General features: G+C 44.0%; 2 protein-coding genes across 2 annotated transcripts; both read left to right on the forward strand.

Annotated features, from left to right (window-relative positions):
• Positions 1 to 446: 446 nt before the first annotated feature.
• LOC148687035 (vomeronasal type-2 receptor 26-like) lies at positions 447 to 8,802 on the forward strand. The gene is made up of 6 exons (XM_088662471.1): positions 447 to 643; positions 2,547 to 2,838; positions 4,181 to 5,014; positions 5,957 to 6,184; positions 6,741 to 6,867; positions 7,898 to 8,802. The coding sequence occupies exons 1-6, from the start codon at positions 447 to 449 to the stop codon at positions 8,800 to 8,802; spliced, it is 2,583 nt and encodes an 860-aa protein (XP_088518597.1).
• A 1,239-nt stretch (positions 8,803 to 10,041) lies between these two features.
• LOC118080132 (vomeronasal type-2 receptor 26-like) lies at positions 10,042 to 23,197 on the forward strand. The gene is made up of 7 exons (XM_088662472.1): positions 10,042 to 10,055; positions 13,235 to 13,330; positions 14,302 to 14,593; positions 15,866 to 16,687; positions 19,393 to 19,617; positions 20,415 to 20,541; positions 22,293 to 23,197. The coding sequence occupies exons 1-7, from the start codon at positions 10,042 to 10,044 to the stop codon at positions 23,195 to 23,197; spliced, it is 2,481 nt and encodes an 826-aa protein (XP_088518598.1).
• Positions 23,198 to 24,858: the final 1,661 nt, after the last annotated feature.

Raw genomic sequence — 24,858 nt, forward strand, 5'->3', positions numbered from 1 at the left:
GCTGCAAACATGTTTTCTCCTGCTCTCCATCTGTGCATGTGCTGCAAAGAGAATGAACAAAGAGATGGTTTTATGTCCGCTGCAATTATCAAAATCAATGTGATTGATAAGTGTTCCTCTGGCCAAAGTCCCATAAGACTCCCGCCACCCCTGGATGTCACTTTTGAGACCAGTAATAATAATAGTAATAATCAGAACCCAGCAATTTATTGCACAAAATTTGAAGAGAGCTAATAAGAACGAGAGTTGAGTGTTAGGCAATCAGAGCTGGTCTGTCAGTTAAAGGCTTGAGTGTATCTCCATTAGCACTGAAGCCACGCTCTTAATCTGTGAACTCAGTCAAAGGGGTCTCATTTCTTTCCTGTCACATACCTCTGTCAGTCCACTGACTGGGTATATTCTAAAGCCAATTGAATAAAGTCAGCACTTGCTTCATTGTGCCTAAAATGATCCTACTGCTAATATTGCTTCATTTGCTCTTTGGGGTAGTGATGAATATAGAGATAGATCTCTCAAACCTACAGACACCTCCAAATAATTATTACAGTCCAGGAGATTACCTCATTGCTGGAGTTATACCCGTGAGAACGGCAGTGTATCCAACACACACTTTCAAGTCTGACCCTGCTCATGACTTCCAACCGTAAGTGCTATTTGCTATTATTGGTTGTCCTCTGTCAATTTTGATCTTCCCTGCTGCAGCCTATGCTCTGAGTGAGCAGCAGAATCTTTAGCTCCTTATTTGATTTCAGTAAGGCTTTGGACACAGTCCCTCAAGTTATGATATTCTTGCAAGGAAGCAGGTAAAATGTGGGTTGAATGAGGTTACTGTTAGGTGGATTTGAAGCTGGTTGACTGACCGAAACCCAACAAGTGCTCCTTAATGGTTCCTCCTCATCCCTAGAAAATAAAAATAAAAAAATTCCTTCAGTAGCACCTTAAAGACCAACTAAGTTTATATTTTGGTATGAGCTTTCGTGTGCATGCACACGAAAGCTCATACCAAAATATAAACTTAGTTGGTCTTTAAGGTGCTACTGAAGGAATTTTTTTATTTTGCTTCGACTCAGACCAACACGGCTACCTACCTGTAACTAGAACCTAGAAAAAAAAGTTACAAGTGGGACTACCCTTTAAATTATAGAACAAGATTTCTCCTTATCCTCCAGGATCATTTTACATGGTGTTATAAAAGGTAGCAGGATCTGGTTCCTAGAATTTCACGTGAACAGTTTTAACAATAGCAACCTGAATCACCAGGAAAAATTCAAATGCACTTTGACTCCCATAATATTCATTAACTTCTTGGCTTTTTCTTGGGGGGCGGGCGGGGAAAGGATATTTTGTCTGCTTCAGCAGAGCAATTCTTTTGCTCTTCAAAGAGAGGAATGTGCATGTCTGTAGGACTCTGCTGTCTCCCCAAAAGTAACTAATCCACCGACATTTTAAATATTTGAAACCTGAAAAAGTTTGGATAAATGAAAATGAACATCAACTCCTAGAAATTTTTTTATTAAAAAAAACTTCTTACAACTTTTCTTGTAGTACCATCAGGGGAAGAGAGAAGAAATATGCTAAGTTCTGAAATAGTTAAATTAAATGTACCCTGTTTCTCATATTTTAAGACATACCCATAAAATAAGCCACAGCAGGATTTTTAAGCATTCAAGGAATATAAGCCATACCCCGAAAATAATACATAGTGATAGGCACAGCAGCAATGCCGGCCGCGGCAGGAGGAGGAGGAAAATGATAAGACACCCCCTGAAAATAAGCCATAGTGTTGTTGTTTTTAGGAAAAATAAATATAAGACGGTGTCTTATTTTTGGAGAAACACGGTATATGAATTGTTGCCAGTCTATTAACCTAATTCATACTGTAAGTGAACTACTGAAACAAACTATTGATACGTAAGCAAACTGTTTTGTTGTTTTGAATGCATTATGAGTAGATTTCACAGCAATCTTGCAGAAAATGCAAATTAATTCTCTATAGTATATCATTCCTTTTTTGATTGCTACAGTTACAGGCCACTTTTCTTCCAAACACATCCAAGGTTGTTTACAGTTACTGTATTTAAAATAACACAATATCAAAGGAAAAGAGGGACAAGGTGGGAAAGGGGGAAATAAGTAAATTATGGTTCTGCGGCCACTGAAGGCGACTGCTCTATGCTGGGATGAGCCAAAGGGCATTGAGTCCTAGCCAAGCCACGGCTTTTATGCCTTCTTCCTATTAGACATCTACTTGACAGACCTTTGCTCTTATTCAACATGACCCTTCTTATCTTCTTAGAAGACAGGCACCACCACAGAGAAGGCCCTCTGCCTGGTTCCCTGTAACCTCACTTCTCGCAGTGAAGGAACCGCCAGAAGGCCTTGGAGCTGGACCTCGGTATTCGGACAGAATGTTGGAGGTAGAGATCTCCTCCCCCCCAAGTAGACAAACCGCTCAAATCTAAATGTCACTGGCACCTTAAGTGGAAAAAGTAGGATTTGAACATAGTATTTCAGGTGGTAGATGTTCAATTTGCTTTTCATTCCAGGATACTGGAAAGGAATTATCAACACATCCTGGCCATCTTGTTTGCCATTAACGAGATTAATGAGAATCCCAAGCTCTTACCTAACATCACACTTGGCTACAGGATCTATGAAAATTGTTTCAGTGCCAGGACAGCCTCTGAAGCCACCATAGACCTGTTGTCTACTAGACATTGGATGGTCCCAAATTTCAGGTGTGGAAGGCAAGGGAAGCTCCTGGCTGTTATTCAAGGAGGGGACTTTGAAACCTTTTTTCAGATGGCAACCATGCTAAACGTTTACGAGGTCCCTCAGGTAGGGAGAACAACGTGGGCTGGGCAGAACAAATCCCAGACCAAACTCCTTAACTCTTGTGATGGAAAGTGGGGTAATGGGGATTGAAGAATGAGGAACCCTTTCCTCAGCTCAGGAGTTTGGGGCTGATGTCTGCCTCAGGGAAGTTGGGATAAACTTGTGACCTCACACCGCTTGCCTTCTGCAACTCTGCACCGCAAGCAGGAAGATGAAACCTGTATAGAATAAATTTTTAAAATCCCACCAGAAAAAGCTTCTCATTATTGTTGCTGTTTTCTGAGGCCCAATAAGGTTTGGAGGAGAAGGGTAAGGAACAGTGATGTACTGGAGGGTGAACCTTCCAAAATGCAGCGCTGTCTTTTTCAGAGCAGCAGTTGTGGGACTCAGCTAGATTGGTGAAGAAAAAGCATTTCAATATGCGTTGTATATGCATTATAACACTGTGACACCAGATGGCGCTGTGGAGTTGTGTTTTTTAAAAAAACCATTTAATTTGTTGAGTATAAGAACAACATACAATAAATACAAATACAAGCAAACAAATACAGTTTCCCCCTACCCCCCCCAAAAAACAGCCCCAACTATGTCCAGGTAATTACAGTAGTAATATAATCAACTAAAAATATATATTTCTACAGTTGCTGGTTTAAAAAATATCATTCCACACGCTCCCATGTGTCTTAGGTGGTTTAAATGCATGTTCTTTCTTTGATGCATATGTAATAAAGGAGGACCATGTTTTGTAAAAGTTATGTAGTTTCTCACATTAACTTTTCCATCAAAATTAATTCCCAGACATAAGCATACCAAACTTCATATAGGTTCACGTTTAATGTCCTCCAGTGTTTAGCAACAGCAAGACGTGCTACAGTTATAAGATGCACAATTAAGTTTCCTGCTTGGCAGGGGGTTGGACTGGATGGCCCTTGTGGTCTCTTCCAACTCTATGATTCTACGATTCTAAGTTCTTGTCTCTAAGACTTTGTGCTTCATCTGCAAATATGGAAAGCAGTGCTATTTTGGGATCCAAATTGAACAATTGAGATGTAATTTGTTCTATTTCCTGAAATATTTTTGGCCAGAAGTTTTTAATCAATGGGCCACCACATGTGTATAAATGTTCCTTCGTTCCCACAATTTCTCCAACATTGTGGAGAAATATTTTTGTCTATTTTGCTTAGCAATGTGGGGTGCAAGTACCATCTTGTGGGTTGGCTTTAAGGTGTTTTCTCTTATTCAGGCAGAAATAGCTAGGCTGCTCGGTTAAGTGGGAAACATTTCAGACAAGCAACGTCTGAGCATTATTTCCAAACTAAGCATCGATTCCTTTCCTCCATACCAGTTCACTTACGGCTTTGTAATCCATACTATGAGTGATAAAACTCAGTTCCCCTCTTCCTACTGGATGAGCCCCAAGGAAGCTCCACAGTACATGGGCATCATTAAGTTGCTGCTGCATTTCAGGTGGACGTGGGTCGGTCTCATTGCTCCAGACAATGATGGTGGAGATCTTTTCACGAGAACCATGAAGGCGATGGTCTTTGGGAGTGGCATTTGTTTAGCCTTCACGTATGCAATCCCACCATTTTCTATTGACCTCAATGTTCCCAAACAAATACTTTTAAGGTTTTTAGCACATCTTATTCAGAGGAGAGCCAACGTGATCCTTTATTATGGGGATTCTGATTCAATGCTTCTGTTGCCACATGTGCTGTACAGAATCGAACTAGAAATCAGTGCCCCGGTAGGGAAAGTTTGGATCTCTACAGCTCTGTGGGGCTTCACCTTAAGCACATCTTTTGAGTACTGGGACATCGTATTCTTCCATGGTGCATTGTTTTTCAGCGCCCAAACAAACAGAAGGTCGAAATCCCAGGACCTTTTTTTGACTCAAGATGAAGATTCCTTCAATCAGATTTGGTCAGAAAACTTTGATTGCTCTCATCCCAAGCACAGGTGGTCAAGGAAAACCTGGAGAAGATGCATGGGGAGGGAGAAATTGGAAGGTCTCCCTGCAGATTGGGTTGGGAAAGGCATGTCTGTGGAGAGTTGCAATGTTTACAGTGCTGCCTATGTTGCAGCACATGCCTTCCATGCTCTGATCATATCTGTGTCCAGCCACATGAGAACTACAGAGAAAGGCAGGCTGGACTTTCTGAACACAGAAGCATGGCAGGTGAGGGAGGAGGAAATCCATTGAAATTGCAATTGCTCGCCTTCCCACACTCCTGCACAGTTTTTTGGCCATAAATCCTGCTTATGCACATATATTATCTCAGTTTAATCTATATCATGGGGTTGTTGCAAAGATTTAAAAAGGGGGGGTAGGGGATTGTTCACAGCCCTGGGCTCCTGGGTAGAAAAGCAAAATACAAGTATAGAATGTCTTCCTCTTTCTCTTTGGCGATCACTTGTAGCCAAGTAAGACTGTCTTCCATAAACACGGTTTTAACAATGAGTCCGTAAGTGACTGTGGAGGCCAATTCTGGATCCACACATCCTTCCACAGTGGGGACATAGGCTTCCAGGTGGGAGATGATTATGGTGAGGGTTTGCCAAGCGTGCCTTCCTCTTAGCACATTTCTCCCTTGTGTCCTGAGTTCGAATTTCTTCAAAGCTCATAGTAGGTGGTCTCTAAGGTGCTACTGGAAGAATTTTTTTAAATTTTGTTTCAAAGCCCATGACATCTTTGGTAAAGGCTGTTCTCCAATCGGAGCGTTCGCAGGCCAGTGTTTCCCAGTTGTCGGTGTTTATACTACATTTTTAAAGATTTGCCTTGAGACAGTCTTTAAACCTCTTTTGTTGACCACCAGCATGACACTTTCCATTTTTAAGTTTGGAATAGAGTAGCTGCTTTGGAAGATGATCATGCAAAGATCATGTAGTGAAAATAAGCATATAAATAAAGGCCTCTCCCCCCCCCACTACTTGGAGTTTACATCCTTTTCTTTTGGGGTTTCTGGGAGAGATACCTCCAGTCTAGGAACCTGCTTTTAAATTTATCCAACAGTGTCCGCCAAAAAAAAGAGGGTTGGGGGATGAAGACTCAGATGGAAGAAAGGATGAATCTAATCAGCCCATCTTGCAAATGTTGACATTCTCTCTCTCCCACACCCAGCTCCACCCTTTTCTGAGAAGTCTCCACTTCAACAGTACTACCATGGATGAAGTGCATTTCGATGAGGACGGGGAATTAGTGGCTGACTATGATGTTGTGAATTTGGTCACATTTCCTAACAAATCAGCTGCAAGAGTGAAAGTTGGTAAACTGGAAACCCAAGCATCATTTGGTCTAAAACTTACCATTCATGAGGAATCCACCGTGTGGCCCAGTTGGTTTAATCAGGTGGAGGATGTACCTGGTGGTTTTAATCAGTGTGGTGTAGTGGTTAAGAGCGGTGGACTTGTAATCTCAGCCCCACTCACCTCACAGAGTGTTTGTTGTGGGAGAGGAAGGGAAAGGAGAATGTTAGCCGCTTTGAGACTCCTTCAGGTAGTGATAAAGCGGGATATCAAATCCAAACCTTTCTTCTCCTTCTCCTTCTCCTTCTTCATATTAATGCAGCAGTAGCTAGGAATGTGAACTGTGAGTCTAGAGGTCTCCAGTTCAAATAAATTCTGGACAAAATAGCTAATATTTGCCTCAAACTCAACCTCTCCTTGGTTATTTGGAGATTACAATGCTGGATCCCTGCAAAATCCTACTTAGATAATGTATAAATGATGAATAAAAAGTTCGCCTTAGACTGAACTTTTCATTTGGAGATAGCAATAAAGAAATACTTAGTATAGCCATATATACCATTCTGCAAAGCATGGACACATCACCATAAAAGGGTTTGGTACCTACAGACAAAACAGAAACTCACCAAACACTGTTTGTTTTCTTGATGCCTTTTTAGACAAGACCTCACTCTAGCTGTACAGAAAGTTGCCAACCTGGATGCAACAAGGTGGTGCCAGAAGGACAGCCAATTTGCTGCTATAGTTGTGACCCTTGCGTGGAAGGAACCATTTCTACTAACACAGGTAAATGGTACTGAAGAAACAACAGGTCCTAGGAGACTGAGAAGGAGGGTCAGGATGAAAGGAGGCATTCTAGGTTGGAGGTGAAATTTTGCAAAGGAAGTGTGTGGCACTTTCCAAAATTAAGATGCAGATTATTCACAACATTTTAAAATTATTATTTTTTGTTCTTGTTAATCTATTTCAGTGAAACAATTAGGCCAACACACTGCTTGAGTGCACAGCTCCAAGCAGGCTCCAACTATAACCTCTTCCACTGCGGTGATTAAATGACTAATAAGGAGCACACCTCCTTATCTGCCCAATAAGCCATAGAATATTGCCTCCAATTTTTGCTTTCCAACTTTCTTTTTACATGACTAATTGACTTACTTTTTTTTTTTATAAGGCTTAACACTTTGAGGCTTTTGGTGGGATGGAGGGATGAATCTGAGTATGAATTAGAAAACATTCAAAGTTTTACCTACAAATGGACTTTATTCACTTTTCCCCATGGCAATTATGGGAACTACTTTCAGGTGTCATTCAGAGATTTTTGAGCTTTGTTGAACTGAACTAGCTAACCCCAAGGACTAATCATGGTCATATGAAGCTCAAAATCAACCCATTATCTGATGAGTAACTCCCGGTATTTCTCCAGGACTTCAGCTTTGCATCTGATTGCCAAGATTTGGCAGACTCCAACAGGCTTATTGCATGCTTGTTTGAGATGTTGCTTAAGAACTGCATTAAAAGGGAGAACGCTGAGTAAAAATATAATGACGGGGGAGGGGGAGAAAAATCACATTTTGGTATGAAATTTCTGGAACACTTTGGAATTTGATGTACTGAAATCATTTCATTTCTGCTCCTCCACATGCAGCTGCTGGGTGACCTTGGGCTAGTCACACTTCTCTGAAGTCTCTCAGCCTCACTCACCTCACAGAGTGTTTGTTGTGGGGGAGGAAGGGAAAGGAGAATGTTAGCTGCTTTGAGACTCCTTTGGGTAGTGATAAAGTGGGATATCAAATCCAAACTTCTCTTTCTTTATCAGATGCAGACCATTGCCACCAGTGTCCAGAAGATCAATACTCAAACAATGAGAGGGATCAATGTATCCCCAAGACTATAGTCTTCCTTTCCTATGAAGAATCCCTGGGTGTCACCTTGGTTTTCTTTGCCCTATTTTTGTGCCTAACCACAAGTACTATTTTGGGAATCTTCATTAAATACCAAGACACTCCATTAGTTAAAGCCAACAACCGAAACCTGACTTATATCCTCCTCGTTTCTCTCTTGCTTTCCTTTTTGTCCTCCTTTCTATTCATTGGCCAGCCTCAAAAGGTCACCTGCCTTCTCCGCCAAACTGCCTTCAGCATCATCTTCTCAATTGGCATCTCTTCTGTGCTGGCAAAAACAACTACTGTGGTGCTTGCATTCTTGGCCGCAAAACCTGGGAACAGCATCAGGAAATGGGTGGGGAAAAGTTTGGCAAATGCCATTGTCCTTTTCTGCTCTGCCATTCAGTTTGGCATCTGCCTTGCCTGGATCGGAATGTATCCCCCATTCCCAGAACTGGACATGGATTCCCAGGTCAGACAGACAATTCTGCAGTGTAATGAAGGGTCCATTGCTATGTTTTATTCTGCCCTTGGCTACATGGGCCTTCTGGCTGCCATCTCTTTTACGGTTGCATTCCTCGCCAGAAAGCTCCCCGGGGGTTTCAACGAAGCCAGGTTTATCACCTTCAGCATGCTGGTGTTTTGCAGTGTTTGGGTCTCCTTTGTGCCAACTTACTTGAGCACCAAGGGGAAATACATGGTGGCTGTGCAGATCTTCTCCATTTTGACTTCCAGTGCTGGGTTACTGGGCTGTATTTTCTTTCCCAAATGCTACATCATTGTCCTAAGGCCTGATTTGAATTCTAAGGTGCACCTAATGGGGAAAAGAAAAGATTAGAGTTTGGTCAAATGTAGAGATCAGCCAAATTTCAGAAATGAATCCATATTTTACTCAACATGTTACTATAGGATGACCATCTCTTCCCCCAAGAGTGCCCTTTCAATATTCCCAGGAGAATTCTGGTTATATTTTCAAAGTGGACAGAACCAGGCTTTTGATCTCAGCACACCTATTCTGTTTTATAAGTGTAAGGGGAGGGAACCATCATCATCTTGAGGTTAAGTCCAGTCTAAGGCGACTGTGGGGTGTGACGCTCATCTCGCTTTCAGGCCGAGGGAGCCAGCATTTGTCCACAGGCAGCTTTCCAGGTCATGTGGCCAGCATGACTAAACTGCTTCAGGTGCAATGGGACACTGTGACGGAAACCACAGCACATGGAAACATCATTTACCTTCCCGCCACAGCGGTACCTATTTATCTACTTGCACTGGCATGCTTTAGAATTGCTACGTTGGCAGGAGCTGGGACCGAGCAACGGGAGCTCACCCTGTCACGGGAATTTGAACCGCCGACCTTCCAATCAGCAAACCCAAGAGGCTCCGTGGGTTAGACCACAGCACCACCCACTCTTTGGTGTAGCGGTATTGGTGAGTATGATTGAGAATGTGTGTATGTGTGTATTAGGGACTGCCATTTTAATGTATACAATAAAAAATGTTTTGCTGAGTTGCAACTCTCTGGGTCTACTTGTGTTCCTTTCTCCTAAAGAACCAGCTAAAAACAGATCAAAAGAACCTCTGATTCGTAACACTTGGTGTTACATTTAGCCAGAAAGTACAGACTTTTCCAGTTACCAACCTTAAAGAAGGTAAAGGGCCCCTGACAGTTAAGTCCAGTCATGAACAACTCTGGGGTTGCGGCCAGGAGTGGTGCTAAGGCTTTTTGCGCCCTAGACAAAAACACCTTCTGGCGCCCCCCGTGCGCATGCGTCATGACGCACGCACGCACACCGCTGATGCCCCTGCGTCCCCTCCATTGGCGGGAGGAGCGCGGGCCAAGGGGGGAGCTCGGCGCCCTCCCGCCTGTGGAGGGGACGCTTTGAGCTCCTCAGTGGCGGCAGCGGCGGCGAGTGAGTGGCAGCGGTGGCAGCAGCGCCCATAGCTGAAGGCTTCAGCTGCGGGCGCTGCCGCCGCTTGCCCACTGCAGCCGCTGGGGAGCTCACAGCGTCCCCTCCGTGGGTGGGAGGGCGCTGAGCTCTCCTTTTGGCTCGCGCTCCTCCCGCCTGTGGAGGGGACAATGGGGGCTCCTTGGTGAGCGAGCGAGTGGGCGGGCGGGCGACGGCGGCAGCGGCAGCGCCCATAGCTGAAGGCTTCGGCTGCAGGAGCTGGGACCGAGCAACGGGAGCTCACCCCGTTGTGGGGATTTGAACTGCTGACTTTCCGATCGGCAAGCCCTAGGTTCAGTGGTTTAGACCACAACGCCGTCCGCGTTACCAACCTTTGTGGCAGGTTAATCAGAAATGATGCACAAAGGCACACTTCCTGTGGTTGATCAATTCCTCAGGGGTTTAGATGAAAGCTATGAGGCTTAAGTGAATTCAAACCTGTTTAAATTGATTCTGGATCTCAAAGAAATAATAGAATGGAAGGCAAACACCTTTGAAGAAGCTGTTTTCTGGGACAATTGATACTGTTCTAAATTATGTGGCTAGGCCAGTAATACATTCAGGTCAAGGTTTTTGTTCTGCAGAGTTGTGAGGAAATTGTATCAGCTCCAGAATAGCCAGTTTATATTGCTGGCTCCTTACCAAACAGTAGCATTTCTTTTAAATTTGTGAGTTGACAAAGCTCAAAGCAGGATTGCAAGTTGAGAAATATGGGCTAAGCAGTTCGAAAAAAGGCGACTCCCAGACTATTTAAACATTTTATTGAATGACAGAAAGAAGGAATAGTGAGAGCACACACCATGCGAACTGTGATTAATATTAGTACTATGGATTGACCTGATGGGACTAACCTGCTTGTAAGAGTTTAGGGCAGACATACTAACATCAATGCGGCTGCAAATGAGGCTTACAGTTATGGTCAGATTAGGTTTTACACAGAAGGTTCTCGTTTGAGCCCTGAACATGGTAGAGCATTATTATTATTATTATTATTATTATTATTATTATTAGATGGCCCTGTCACGCGTTGCGGTGGCTCAGTTTGTTAAATGGAGCCTCAGAGTCCCATTTCAGACTCCCCTCACCTTCAGAGTCCCCCTGTTTTTCGTGTGTTATGTTTACATAGGCACATCCCTGTGTCTCCCCCCACCCTGTTCTGTCCCTCCTCCCCCCATCCCCCAGTTCATCCCTGTGATTGGGCCCACCCTGTCCCAACCTATGACCTATTCGGCCCCCCCCCAGCCCCCACCTAGGCAGGCCCTTACCTCCACTTGGCCTAGTATGGAAAGTGGCCTAGTCTGCAAAGCCGAGGCAAGATACTGTGGAGAGGGCAAGTTTCATCCCTGTCTCTCTCCCCCCCCCTGTTCTGACCCATTACCTACCCCTGCCCCCTTTTACCCCCACCCCCCCAGGCAGGCCCCTACCTCCACTTGGCCTAGGGTGGAAAGTGGCCTAGTCTGCTGCGACCTATTCAGTCTACTGGGCAATGTTGGACCTTGTTGCTGCAAAAGGCCTCTTTTCAGTTGGTTGCTGTGGAATTTTGTGATGTCATCTGGTGGAGCGGCTTTGGAGGCAGCAGCATGCGATCTGCCTTTCTATTGGATGCTGCTGGAGTCTTCAGATCTTCTGCTGGTGATGTTTTTGCATTTAATCATTATTTTAGGTGTGAAAGGTGTCATTTTTTGAAAAAAAAAATATGCCAGATCCCTAGCAATGTACACTTTGTCCTAATTTGATGCAATTTGGTTCAGCGGTTACGGAGCAAGGCTGTGACCTCCACACACACAGTGGGAACTTTTATAGATATATAGATTATTATTCTGAAGGCAGCCCTGTTTAGGGAAGCTTTTAATGTTTAATAAAAAGGTAAAGGGACCCCTGACCATTAGGTCCAGTCGTGACCGACTCTGGGGTTGCGGCGTTCATCTATGTTTCAGGCCGAGGGAGCTGGTGTTTGTCCACAGACAGCTTTCCTGGTCAAGTGGCCAGCATGACTAAACCGCTTCTGGTGAAGCCAGAGCAGCACACGGAAACGCCGTTTACCTTCCCGCTGTAGTGGTACCTATTTATCTACTTGCACTTTGACGTGCTTTCGAACTGCTAGAATTGGCAGGAGCAGGGACTGAGCAATGGGAGCTCACCCCGTCGCGGCGGTTTTGAACTGCCAACCTTCTGATTGGCAAGCCCTAGGCTCTGTGGTTTAACCCACAGCGCCACCCGCGTCCCTTAGCAACATCTGTAGGGTCACATATATCTTACACTTCCACTAAACTTTAATCCAAGTTCACTGTGTGACAAGCACACAGAGTGCAATGAGACTGAGTGCTTTTTTTGGGGGGGGGGAGAGAATCCATTAATTTCATTGTATACAGGTTGTACATTGACAATAAGGGCATTATTATTATTATTATTATTATTATTATTATTATTATTATTATTGCTCACTGGAAGGACAGATCGTGAAGCTGAGGCTCCAATACTTTGGCCACATCATGAGAAGAGAAGACTCCCTGGAAAAGACCCTGATGTTGGGAAAGATGGAGGGCACTAGGAGAAGGGGACGACAGAGGACGAGATGGTTGGACAGTGTTCTCGAAGCTACCAACATGAGTCTGACCAAACTGCGGGAGGCGGTGCAAGACAGGAGTGCCTGGCATGCTATGGTCCATGGGGTCACGAAGAGTCGGACACGACTACACGACTAAACAACAACAAATTATTATTATTATTATACTGTCCTTTCAGTTGTCCCAGAAGAAAGTGTGGCATAAATGTTTGCAAACATGTATTCTCCTGTGCATATGCGACAAAGAGATGTTTTTATGTCCCCTGCAATTATTAATATCATTGTGATTGATTCGTGTTCCTGGGACCAACATCCCATAGGGTTTTATTTTTTAGAGGTCCCTTTTGAAATCAGTAATAATAGTAATAATAATATTGGAACTCAAAACCACTGATCCTTTTTTTGCAGCAAACATGGAAAGAGAGCAGCAGCAATACAAATATACTGAGCTAATAAGGATGAGGGTTGGGGTTCTGGCCATCAGAGCCGGTCTGCCAGTTGGATGTTTGATTGCCTCTTCTTTAGCACCGAGGCCAAGCTCCTCCTCTCTGAAGTCAGACACAGAATGAGGCTTGCAAGGCTGTTGTATCTCTCTGCCAGTGCACTTTCTGGATATACAATAAAGCCAAGTGAAGGACTTGTTTGTTTGTACCTAAAATGACCCTGCTGCTAATATTGTTTCATTGTTTTTGGGGGGTAGTCGAGTCTGAAGATGTAGACCTCTCATTCCTACGAACACCTCCAAATAATTATTACAGTCCAGAAGATTACTTCATGGCTGGAGTTATACCTGTGAGGACAGCTCTGTTTCCAACACATGGCTTCAAGTCTGACCCTGTCCACGACTTCATCCCGTAAGTGTTACTTGCTGTTAGCTTTAAATTGTTTCCAGAGATGGAAAGGAGATAAAGTCCCTACCAGAGAAGAACAGCAGATCAACTTGATAGATTATGCCGAAATGGCTAAAATGACCGGAAGAATCAGAAATCAGGAAGACTAAAATTTAAATAAGGAATGGGGAAAATTTACAACTTATCTTAAGGACCATAAGCAGTTAAAATCGTTAGTAGGATTGGAATATCACTTGTAGTTTAATGGTGAATTTTGGACTCAATTGAGAGGTGAAAGGTATGGATTATAATAAAAGATGCAGAAGGAGATGATTAACATTAGGACCTACAAAGGGGAGGAGGGAAGCCCAAGAGATCCCGTGGAGTCTTGTTTTTATTTTGTATGTTGGATATGTGACTGGAAATTTTTTAGCTGAAAAACCAAATAAATAAATTTAAAAATAAATACATAATTTGTTTCCAGTCAATTCCAGTCTTCCCTGCCTGCTGCAGTTTTCATTCAGAATCAGCAGTAGATTCTTAAGCGCCTCGGTTTTGAAGAGCAATATGAAAGGTCACGAGTGGAGCATTCATATGGAAATATGAAGGAAGTATGCTCCAGTGCTCTCTACTTTCTGGGCACAAACCTGGGTTTTCCAAACTTATTCTTGGCAAAATACTGTCCCTGCTTTGGTGAGATATGAGAGATGCTGTTTCACACAATTGTTGGTGTGAGTAACTCAATATGTCCCTCTCCATCAGTTATATAAAAGTTCCAATTCTGAGTGGGGAGCAGATCCACCTTTTTTCTACTGTAATATGCAATTTTACATCATAAGGAACTCATTCTCTGAGTGTTAATCTTTATGTAATCAAAATGTCACCATTCCCACAAAAGGTCACTCATAGTCACTGGCTTTTTTTTTGGAGGGGGGTGGAGCAGGACTAGAACATACCATTTTACCAGTTGATATGCCATTTGGTTTTCATTCCAGGATATTGCAGACCAACTACCAGCACGTCCTGGCCATCCTGTTTGCCATTAAAGAGATCAATGAAAATCCAGAGCTCTTACCCAACATAACCCTTGGCTACAGCATCTATGAAAACTGCTTCAGCGTCAGGAATACTTATGAAGCCACCATAGACCTGTTCTCTACCGCACATTGGATGGTCCCTAATTTCAAGTGTGGGAGGCAAGGAAAACTCCTGGCTGTTATTCAAGGAGGGGACTTTGAAACCTTTTTCCAGGTGGCAACCATGCTAGATGTTTACAAGGTCCCTCAGGTATGGAGAGCAATGGGAATTGGGCTGAGCTCAAGCTCGAAGTTCAGGATCTTGAACTTTTGCAATTGAAAGTGGGGTCACGGGGAATGAAGAGTGTTTAACTTTATTCTCAGATTGGGCTTGGGAGAAAATGGCAAGATGGGGTGAGCAGCAGTGGTATACTGGAGTGTGAACCCAAGAAATCATAGCTATGAGTCTGTTCTTCAGAACAGGAATAATGATGTCACATGCTAGAGCAGCAAGTAATTGACCAACTTTTCCTCCTTGGGCAAGTGAATGATGTGGTAAGGAGTCTTTCCCATTTGAGACAGATTAGCGTAGAGGAACTCTGAGAATGAGGAACATAATCAAGCAGAGGCTGGATATTGCTCTCCTTTTTTGATGACTTTCCAATTTCAGCATAGCAGTTTTGAAAGTGGTAGTTCTTTCCAAGATGGCTTGCATTTCCAACTAAAATCTGAAGCTTGTATTGCAGCTGGCTGGAAAGATATTGTGTTAACCGACAATGTGTTGGACTGCTTTTAAACTGCTTTAAAATTAACAACTATCTGACTTTTAGAAGACTTCTGAAGGCAGCCCTGTTTAGGGAAGTTTTTAAATGACTGATGTTTTAATGTATTTTAAAACTTTTGTTGGAAGCCGCCCAGAGTGGCTAGGGAAACCCAGGCAGATGGGTGGGGTATAAATAATAAATTAATATATATTATTATTATTATTATTATTATTATTATTATTATTAGTCTTTTAAATTGTTTAAACTTGCTCTGGAATATTATGATGAAGAACAGGAAATAAATAAAATTAGAACATCAATATAGCCAGTCAGAAGTAAGCAAGCACCACTGAGTTTGCAGGATTGTGTCAGGAGGATAAAATGCCCAACTCCAATAAAAGTTGAGAAAATTGGAAATTTCTATCAGCATTGTAAAATGAAGGCCGATTGTGGGAAATGAAAACAATATTCAAGTGGAAAATGCAGCAAGCTTCGGTCAGTTTGAAAAAGTTTGTACACAGCCCAGATGCCGCTATGTTGTACTCTAAAAGTGGATTATTTGTCACTAGAGGCAGTTCTGTAGGGGAACCAAATGTATATTGATGGTAAAGAAACATCAACAATCCTATACCCATTTTCCTGGGAGTCAGTCCAATTGAACTCAGTGGGACTTTACATCTGAGTAGACAGACATGTGTGAGATTGTGTTGTTAAGCAGAAGCCATTGTTGGCTAGCAATGTTATTTCCAAAACTAAACATTATTTCCTTTCCTTACTAGCTGACTTACGGTTTTGTCAATAATATTCTGAGTGATGAAATTCATTTCCCCTCTTCCTTCTGGATGAGCCCCAAGGAAGCTCCACAGTACAAGGGGATAGTGAAATTGCTGCTGCATTTCAGGTGGACGTGGGTCGGTCTCATTGCCCCAGACAATGATGGCGGAGATCAGTTTGTGAAGACCATGAAGGCTGCGGTCTTTGGGAGTGCTATTTGTGTAGCCTTCACATATGCAATCCCGCGGATATTTTCTGTTGACATGAATGTTCCAAAAGACATACTTTTAAGTTGTGTAGCACATCTGACTCAGAGGAAAGCCAACGTGATCATTTATTACGGCGATTCCGAATCAATGTTGCTGATGCCACTGGGGCTGAAGGAAGTCGAAAGTCAAAGCCATGCCACTGTAGGGAAAGTTTGGGTTTCCACAGCACTGTGGGGCTTCACCTTAAGCACATCTTTCACATACTGGGATATGACGTTCTTCCATGGCGCTTTGTCATTTGTCTTTCAAACGGACAAGAGGGTAAAATCCCAGAAGCTTTTCTTGACGGAAGATTGGGTTTTCCTTGATAGCGTTTGGCCAGACATATTTGAGTGCTCTCATACCCACCACAGATGGTCAAGGAAAACTTGGGAAAGGTGCATGTGGAGGGGAAACCTCCCCGAGGGTGGGATAGATATGTCTGCTGAGAGCTACAATATTTATAATGCTGTCTATGTCGTGGCACATGCCTTACATGCTCTGATCGCACCTGTATCTCACCACATGATGACTGCAAAAGAAGGTATACCGGGCCTTCTGAGTGTAGAGCCATGGCAGGTAAGAGTGGGAGAGATTCATTGAAATCACAACTGAAATAGCAAGAACATGTTTGTTGTTGTCACACACCATTTGGGCCATTTGTGTACCGTAGATTTAAAGCACTCCCTGTGCCACTTTAACAGTCATGGCTTCCCTCAATGAATCATGGGAACTGTAGTTTTTTAGAGGTGCTGAGGGTTGTTAGAAGACCCCTATAGCCCCTCACAAGGCTACAATTTGCAGAATTCCCTCAGCAGAGGGATAAATTGTTAAAACAGTCTGAGAACTGTAGCTCTGTGAGAGGAATAGGTAAAGGGACCCCTGACCATTAGGTCCAGTCGTGACTGACTCTGGGGTTGCGCGCTCATCTCGCATTATTGGCCGAGGGAGCCGGTGTATAGCTTCCAGGTCATGTGGCCAGCATGACAAAGCCGCTTCTGGCAAACCAGAGCAGCACATGGAAACGCCGTTTACCTTCCCGCTGTAGCGGTTCCTATTTATCTACTTGCATTTTGACATGCTTTCAAACTGCTAGGTTGGCAGGAGCTGGGACCAAGCAACGGGAGCTCACCCCGTCACAGGGATTCGAACCGCCGACCTTCTGATCAGCAAGCCCTAGGCTCAGTGGTTTAACCACAGCGCCACAATAGAGGTCTCCTAACAACTCTCCTTAACAAACCACAGTTCACGGGATTTTTTAGGAGAAGACATGGCTGTTTAAAGTGTTGAAAGGCAGGCAACAACTCCTGCTTATGTACATATAATAACTTAGTTCCATCTACCTCACAGGGTTGTTGTGGAGAAAGAAAGAAAAAGCGGGGAAGGGGAGGGCAATGTGCACATCTCTGAGCTCCTGGACAGAAAAGCAATATACATCACTAGAATGTAGCATTCACAGGTTGTGTAAAAGGTAAAAGGACCCCTGACCGTTAGGTCCAGTGGCGGACGACTCTGGGGTTGCAGCACTCATCTTGCTTTACTGGCCAAGGGAGCTGGCATGCAGCTTCCAGGTCATGTGGCCAGCATGTGGCACTGCTAGGTTGGCAGGAGCAGGGACCAAGCAACGGGAGCTCAAATCCCATCACGGGGATTTGAACCACCAACCTTCTGATCGGCAAGCCCTAGGCTCTGTGGTTTAGACCACAGCGGCACCTGTAGAGAAAAATAAACATGTAGAAACCCATGGAAGCAGCTTCTCTCTTGCTTTAAACATCCCATCCCATCGTCTCCTCATATTTTACAGTAAAACACTAAAAAACAAACATTTTCTAGCCTTCATGTTTTTGTAAAAAAAAACAAGCTGAAAATACCCTAACTCGGTTCTTTTTCCCCCTGGGGGTACTTTAGGGTACGCAGTTCCAGCACCTTTTCTTTCTAGAAGAAAAGTCCTACCCTAACTGTGTGCTGTTTCACAACTTAAGTTCACTGAGCCACCATTGCACAGCCTAACCTACCTGCATAGGGCTGCTGTGAAGATAAAAGCAGGGAGGGGAAAACAGTGTACCAGTGAGAGCCAGTGTGGTGTAGTGGTTAAGAGCGGTGGACTCGTAATCTGGGGAACCGGGTTCGCTTCCCTGCTCCTCCACATGCAGCTGCTGGGTGACCTTGGGCTAGTCACACTTCTCTGAAGTCTCTCAGCCTCACTTAACTCACAGAGTTTTTGTTGTGGGGGAGGAAGGGAAAGGAGAATGTTAGCCGCTTGGAGACTCCTTTGGGTCGTGATAAAGCGGGATATCAAATCCAAACTCTTCTTCTTCAAATCTGACTCCCTGTGACCCCATGGTGCTCATTGCCTGTGCCCAATAACACAGTGGTGGTGTTGCTGAACACCAAGTTGCTTGTTCATTTTTAAATTATGGGTGAGGGCCTCATTTGCTGGATCATCACCTTGCCGTGGTGAGCGGGCTTGCATGTTCTTACAACCCTTGTGAGTGAAGCTGTCGGGAGTCCCATACTCCCAGCAGGGTCACCCAAGGCGGTAAGGTCAAAGGGGAGGTATAAACACCAACAACTGGGAAACACTGGCCTGTGAGTGCTCCAATTGGAGAACAGCCTTTACCAAAGCCCTCATGGGCTTTGAAGACACTCAGACTCAAAACAAAAGGGAGAAATGTGCTAAGAGGAAGACACGCTCGGCAAACCCTCACCATGATCAACTCCCACCCAGAAACCTATGTCCCCATTGTGGAAGGATGTGTGGATACAGAATTGGCCTTCACAGTCACTTATGGGCACACTGTTAAAACCATGTTTATGAAAGACAATCCTACTCGGCTACGAGTGAGCGTCAAAGGGGAAGAAGAAGGGTGGGGGCACCAAGCTGGGGTGCATTACTGAGACCTGGGAGGGGAGGATAGGTTGTCATGGTTCATGAGAGTTTGTTCTCCCTCACCAGGAAACCTCTCTCTGCCTTGGAACGGGAGTAGAGGCCCAGCATCTACTGCCAAGTTTGAGAGACAGGTCAGGGACGCTGTTGGTGTGCCACCCACTCATCTGCCCAAAAGCTTCTCTTGCACAGTTTTCAGCATGGTTCTGAAGGAACCCTGTATAATAATTCTGGGTGATTTCAACATTCAAGCTGAGGCCACCACCATACTGCATCGGTTCCAGGGCAGGGGTTGGGGGAATAGAAAGGTTGAAGACTGAAAATGAAAAGAGGAATGGATATAATTGTTTTACCCATTTCGCAAATGTTGGCCTTCTCTCCCTGCCTCTCATTTAAGCTTCACCATTTCCTGAGAACTGTCCGCTTTAACAGCACTACCATGGACGAAATATATTTTGATGAAGATGAGCTGGTGGCCAGCTATGATATTGTGAATGTGGTTGTGTTTCCTAACAATACTGTTTCACGGGTGAAAGTTGGCAAGCTGGAGACACAAGCCTCCTCAGGTGTACAGCTGATTATTCACGAGGAGGCAATAGTGTGGCCGAACTGGTTTAATCAGGTGGGGAATATATCCTTTGTAAAACAAAACAAAACAAAACAAAACAAAACAAAAAACACCCCCAAACTGATATAATAGTAGTTAAGAAAGTGAGCAGTGATCCTGGAGATCTCCAGTTCAAATGAACAATGAACAAATTAGCTCATCTCAGCTGTCAGGAATGAGGCAGCTCCTAGTGGAACTTTACAGCCGGCTGCAGAACAGAGAGGTTTAGATTTGACGCAGACGGAACAGTGGCCAGTGCCGATTCCCCCGGACATTGGAATGCCGGTTGCCAAGGGAACAACTTAGAGCGGGCTGGGACACAGCCAAAGCTCTCAGGAAACTCAAACAGGTGCAAACAGACATAGAGACAGTATTGTGGAGCTGGAAGAGTTTGGAGCTGATCCAATAAGTCTGAGGTGTAGGTGAATGGGAGGGCTGCTAGACAGGAAGCAAAACAAGAGACGTAAGGGGCGAAAGTTCAATATATTCTGTAGGAACTGGAAGAAGTCTTCAGAAGGGTCATCTTGAGTGATAATGTTGGCAGCTTTTTTAGAACTCTCTGGAGCTATCTGTTTGTTTTTGCATAAATCCTCCTTTTTAATTACCTACGCTTACGCTGATCATTTTTAACAAGTATTTTGCAGCCCCTTAAAAACTCAAAATGAATTATGTCACATTCTCTTATATTCTGATATATTTTGTTTGGGTGTCCATCACTGTAGAAGGGTTTTCTACAGTGTACCTACAGACAGTGTACCTACAGACAAAGCAGAAACTCCTGAAACATTCTTTGTTTTCTTGGTGCCCTTCAGACAAGGCCTCGTTCTACCTGTACAGAAAGCTGCCAACCCGGATCCAGGAAGGTGGTGCCAGAAGGACAGCCAATTTGCTGTTATAATTGTGACCCTTGCGTGGAAGGAACCATTTCTACCAATGCAGGTAAATGATTTTGAAGGAACAGCAGACCCTGAGAGACCGAGGAGGAGGTTCAAAATGAAAATAGTCAAGCTAGGCCAGAAAATAATTCTGGCACAATTGGGACGATTTGGAAAACGGAGATCCAGAACACCAAGGTGCTGATTTTTCACAACACCTTTACATTTTTAATCTTCAGTTCTTGAGAATCAGTTTCAGAGCAATAATGCAGTGTAGCCCCAAAGAGACTGAAGTTATAACTTGTTCCCCTGCTAGGGACTCTCAGAAAGCCCCTGTTGCACCACATTCACCCATTCAAGCCACTAAACAGCATGTGGTCTGTGAAGGCTATGGACCATAATAGGGTTGTACACCCCTATTATTTTTCAGATTTTATGACTGCAGTCTTTCAATGGCACAAAAATACCTCTTGGCCATTTTGCCACAGCCACATTTCTTTTTCTGTCCAATCATGCTTCATCCCGAGTTGTTACAATGGTATTAAAATGCTGGCCTCCAGTACTATTCCATTTTTCACTATTTCAGTAAAACACATCAGTGGGCTGGGTCTTCCAGACCATTGGCTGAATAATTATTTTTATTTCCCCCCCCCCCCATTGTTCCTGCTCCGATTTAGACATCGCTGCATCACATTTCTTGGCGGTGCTTTAGAAGTTCATTTTTAAAAGGAACTTGTTTCAGTTCAAGTTAATCCTTTCCCCCCAAAATGAGCTGGTTCACTTCATGTTCAGTCAAGAGCAGGCATCGGCAACCTCCGGCCCATGGAGGCCATTTATCCGGCCCCGGCTCCCGTGAACTGAGCCACCCGCTTGGCAAGTCCCCTGTGCGCTGTGGTAAACCGACGCAATGCGGCGCAGGGACTCGCCGAGTGGCGCCGGAAATCGCGTCTACGCAGCCGCAGAAGCGATTTCTGGCGCTGCAGACATTTTGGAAATGGGCAGCCAGCATCAGAAATGGCTTCTGCGCAGCCACAGACATGCACAGAAGCCATTTCTGGTGTTCCGGACATGGGCAGTGTGGCACCGGAAATCGCTTCTGCACCAGTGCGGCCCATGTCTGGCCCGTGGACGATAGTCCGTGGGAATCCTCCGGCCCATGGGCAGAAAACGTTGCCGATGCCTGATCAAGAGAATTTGTTTAGCTCACAAAGAGAAGGTCTTCCATGACTCACAGCCAAGATGGCTTACCCTGTTTAATATGTACCAGCCAGGAAACTGTTAAAGGGATTTCCAATACACTTCTTTCTTTTAATGAAAGCTAAGTGTAATGAAAGCTAAGAGTATGGGGGCAGCGGGAGTTGAACAGGATGAACTTAATGTGGGATGAACTATAAATTGGATGAACTATAAATTGTTCAAAGTTCTAGCCTAGAATGAACGTAATGTGTCATTCATCCACTCACAATTATGACAACTGTATTATTCAGATATTTTTGAACTAGTTCAGCTGAACCAATTCATTCAAAGCACTAGCTGTGGCCTTATGCAGATCAACATCAACTCATTACCCGATGAGTAACTGTTTCTCCTGGTGTTCAGCTATGCTCCTCATTCTATAGATCTGACAGGTTCTAGTAGCCTACCCCCATTCTAGATTTGTTTGAGATGTTGCACAGGATGTGATGTAAAAGGCAGAATGTTGAGTAAAACCACACAAAAGCAAATCAAGCTGCCACATTTATGTAGGGAGATCTTGATAATAAGGAAAATTTTTGACAATTGATGCAGTGTACTTAAATTGTTAATTTCTTTCAGATGCAGATCGTTGTCATGATTGTCCAAAAGATCAATACTCAAACGATGACAAACATCAATGTATCCTCAAGACTACAGTCTTCCTCTCCTATGAGGAACCACTGGGGATAACCTTGGTTTTCTTTGCCCTATTTTTTTGCCTAACCACATGTTCTGTTTTGGGAATCTTCATTAAAAACCAAGACACTCCACTAGTTAAAGCCAACAACCAAACACTCACTTACATCCTCCTCGTTTCTCTTTTGCTTTGCTTTTTGTCCTCTTTTCTTTTCATTGGCCAGCCTCAAAAGGTCACTTGTCTTCTCCGCCAAAGCCTCTTCAGCATCATCTTCTCAGTCGCCGTCTCTTCTGTGCTGGCCAAAACTATAACTGTGGTTTTGGCATTCATGGCCACGAAGCCAGGGAACAGTATCCGGAAGTGGGTGGGAAAGGGTTTGGCAAACTCCATTGTCCTCTTCTGTTCCATCATTCAGTTTGGCATCTGCATTGCCTGGATCAGAATATCTCCCCCATTCCCAGAACTGGACATGGATTCGCAGGTCAGACAGATAATACTGCAATGCAATGAAGGGTCCATCGCTATGTTTTATTGTGCCCTTGGCTACATGGGACTTCTGGCTGCCATCTCTTTTACTGTAGCATTCTTAGCCAGAAAGCTCCCTGGGGGTTTCAACGAAGCCAAGTTTATCACTTTCAGCATGCTAGTATTTTGCAGTGTTTGGGTCTCCTTCGTGCCAACCTACTTGAGCACCAAGGGGAAATACATGGTGGCTGTGCAGATCTTCTCCATCTTGGTTTCCAGTGCTGGGTTACTGGTTTGTATCTTCCTTCCCAAATGCCACATCATTGTTCTGAGGCCTAATCTGAATACAAAGGAGCACCTAATGATGAAAAGGAAAAATTAGTGTTGTCTAAAATGTAGGCCCCAGTCCCATTTCAGTGGTGCACTTGAGGAGCCAATGAATTCAGATATTTGGGGTGTGGGGGTGTTTTAAACACATTAAAAACCTTAGTATGACACAGTCATTTTTCCTGATAGCAATTTTCCCTGAGAATTTCCCCTACTGTTGTTTCTAGGGGCAACCTCCTCAAAACTTTCAGGTTCGCAATTCGCCAACCCTACCCAAACACTAATGGCTTGATACCTTTCTGGAGGTTTTCCTTTGTTGCTATGCTTGGAACGCCTTGGCAGCTCCTGCGATGCTCCATCAGTTACCCCCTCTGACCCAGAATCACTGGTCGTCACCTGTTTGCCACTAGCAATTGAGGGAGTTTCTGATTCTGACTTTATATGTCTCCCTTGCTGTACAGGTGAACCTACTGGGCTAGATGATTCTGACTTTTCAAACTTGTGTGAACTAGAAGGTTTCTCACCCTCGTCCTCAGACTCAGATTCCTCAACCTGTTCTGGAACTGATTCTCGCCCTAGGGCCTGTGTCTGATCTTTTCCATTTGACACATCAAATAGTATGTCAGAATTTCCATGGATTCTATTCCAACCATCTTGTTCACAAAATTCAGCACTTCTGCTGATTGTGATTTTTGTTTGATTACCTTCTACATTTACAAATCTCCAACCTTTTGTGTTTGCTTGAAAATCATTTCTTTAGATCTGGGATCACCTTTCTTGCGTTGTGCCCTAGGCACCAGCACATAAGCACAACATCCAAAAACTCTTAGATGGTCAATTTTTGGTTTCTTACCAAACAACATGAAGTAAGGAGTGTTGCCTACCGTGCTGTTGTACACTCCATTAAAAGAATAATTCGCATCTGCCCCAAAACGCTGTGGTAATCCAGAATCAAACAGCAAAGCAGCAATGGCTTCTTGCAATGTTCGGAATTTTCTTTCCGCAACTGAGTTCTCCTGTGGTGAATAAGGATTGGTAAGTCTATGGACTATACCTTTCCGTTTTAACCATGTCGCTAGCGTGTGGTTCACATTGTGAGGAGTTTCAGGCTGGCAAGAGTTAAAAGCAGCCTGTGTCTGTGTCTGTGTGTTTTTTGCTGTGTTGCCTGACCACTGGGAAGGAGGGAGCAAAGGGGGATCATGTTACAACTCTTTGCTCTCTGACTGTGTGTAAATCAGTTTCGTTTTCCCCGACAACATGGAGAGTTTGTCGCCGGGAGGCTGATGTTTATTGCTCTGTAAATAAAGCATTTAGTTTAGAAGACTGACGCTATTCTTTGTGATTTATGTGTGCTGCTTCTTGTAATTCACACACACTTCCAGCTGCGCAAGAAGAAGAGAGCAAGAAGATGATTTACTTTGCTATTTTTGCCAAGGTCCGCAGCTACTAAGGAAGCGGACTGCACTGCTGTGATGTTTGGCAAAGCCTCTAATGAGCTAACTAAATTACTCATTAGGAGGAATCTTAACACACATACTCTCCACCACGATCCGATTGTATCTTGTGCACCCTAGTGTCAAATTTACTCTCTACTTCTTCAATCCAATCCATCAGGATTGATGCTGTTTGTGATTTTTCTTTCAGAAAGAAAACCCAACTGGCCCTTGAAAAATCATCCACCAAAATTTGCATAAACCTCGCACCTCCAAGCGACTT

The sequence above is a fragment of the Zootoca vivipara genome, chromosome 2 (genome assembly GCF_965207765.1).
Source record: "Zootoca vivipara chromosome 2, rZooViv2.hap1.1, whole genome shotgun sequence".
Lineage (NCBI taxonomy): Eukaryota > Metazoa > Chordata > Lepidosauria > Squamata > Lacertidae > Zootoca > Zootoca vivipara.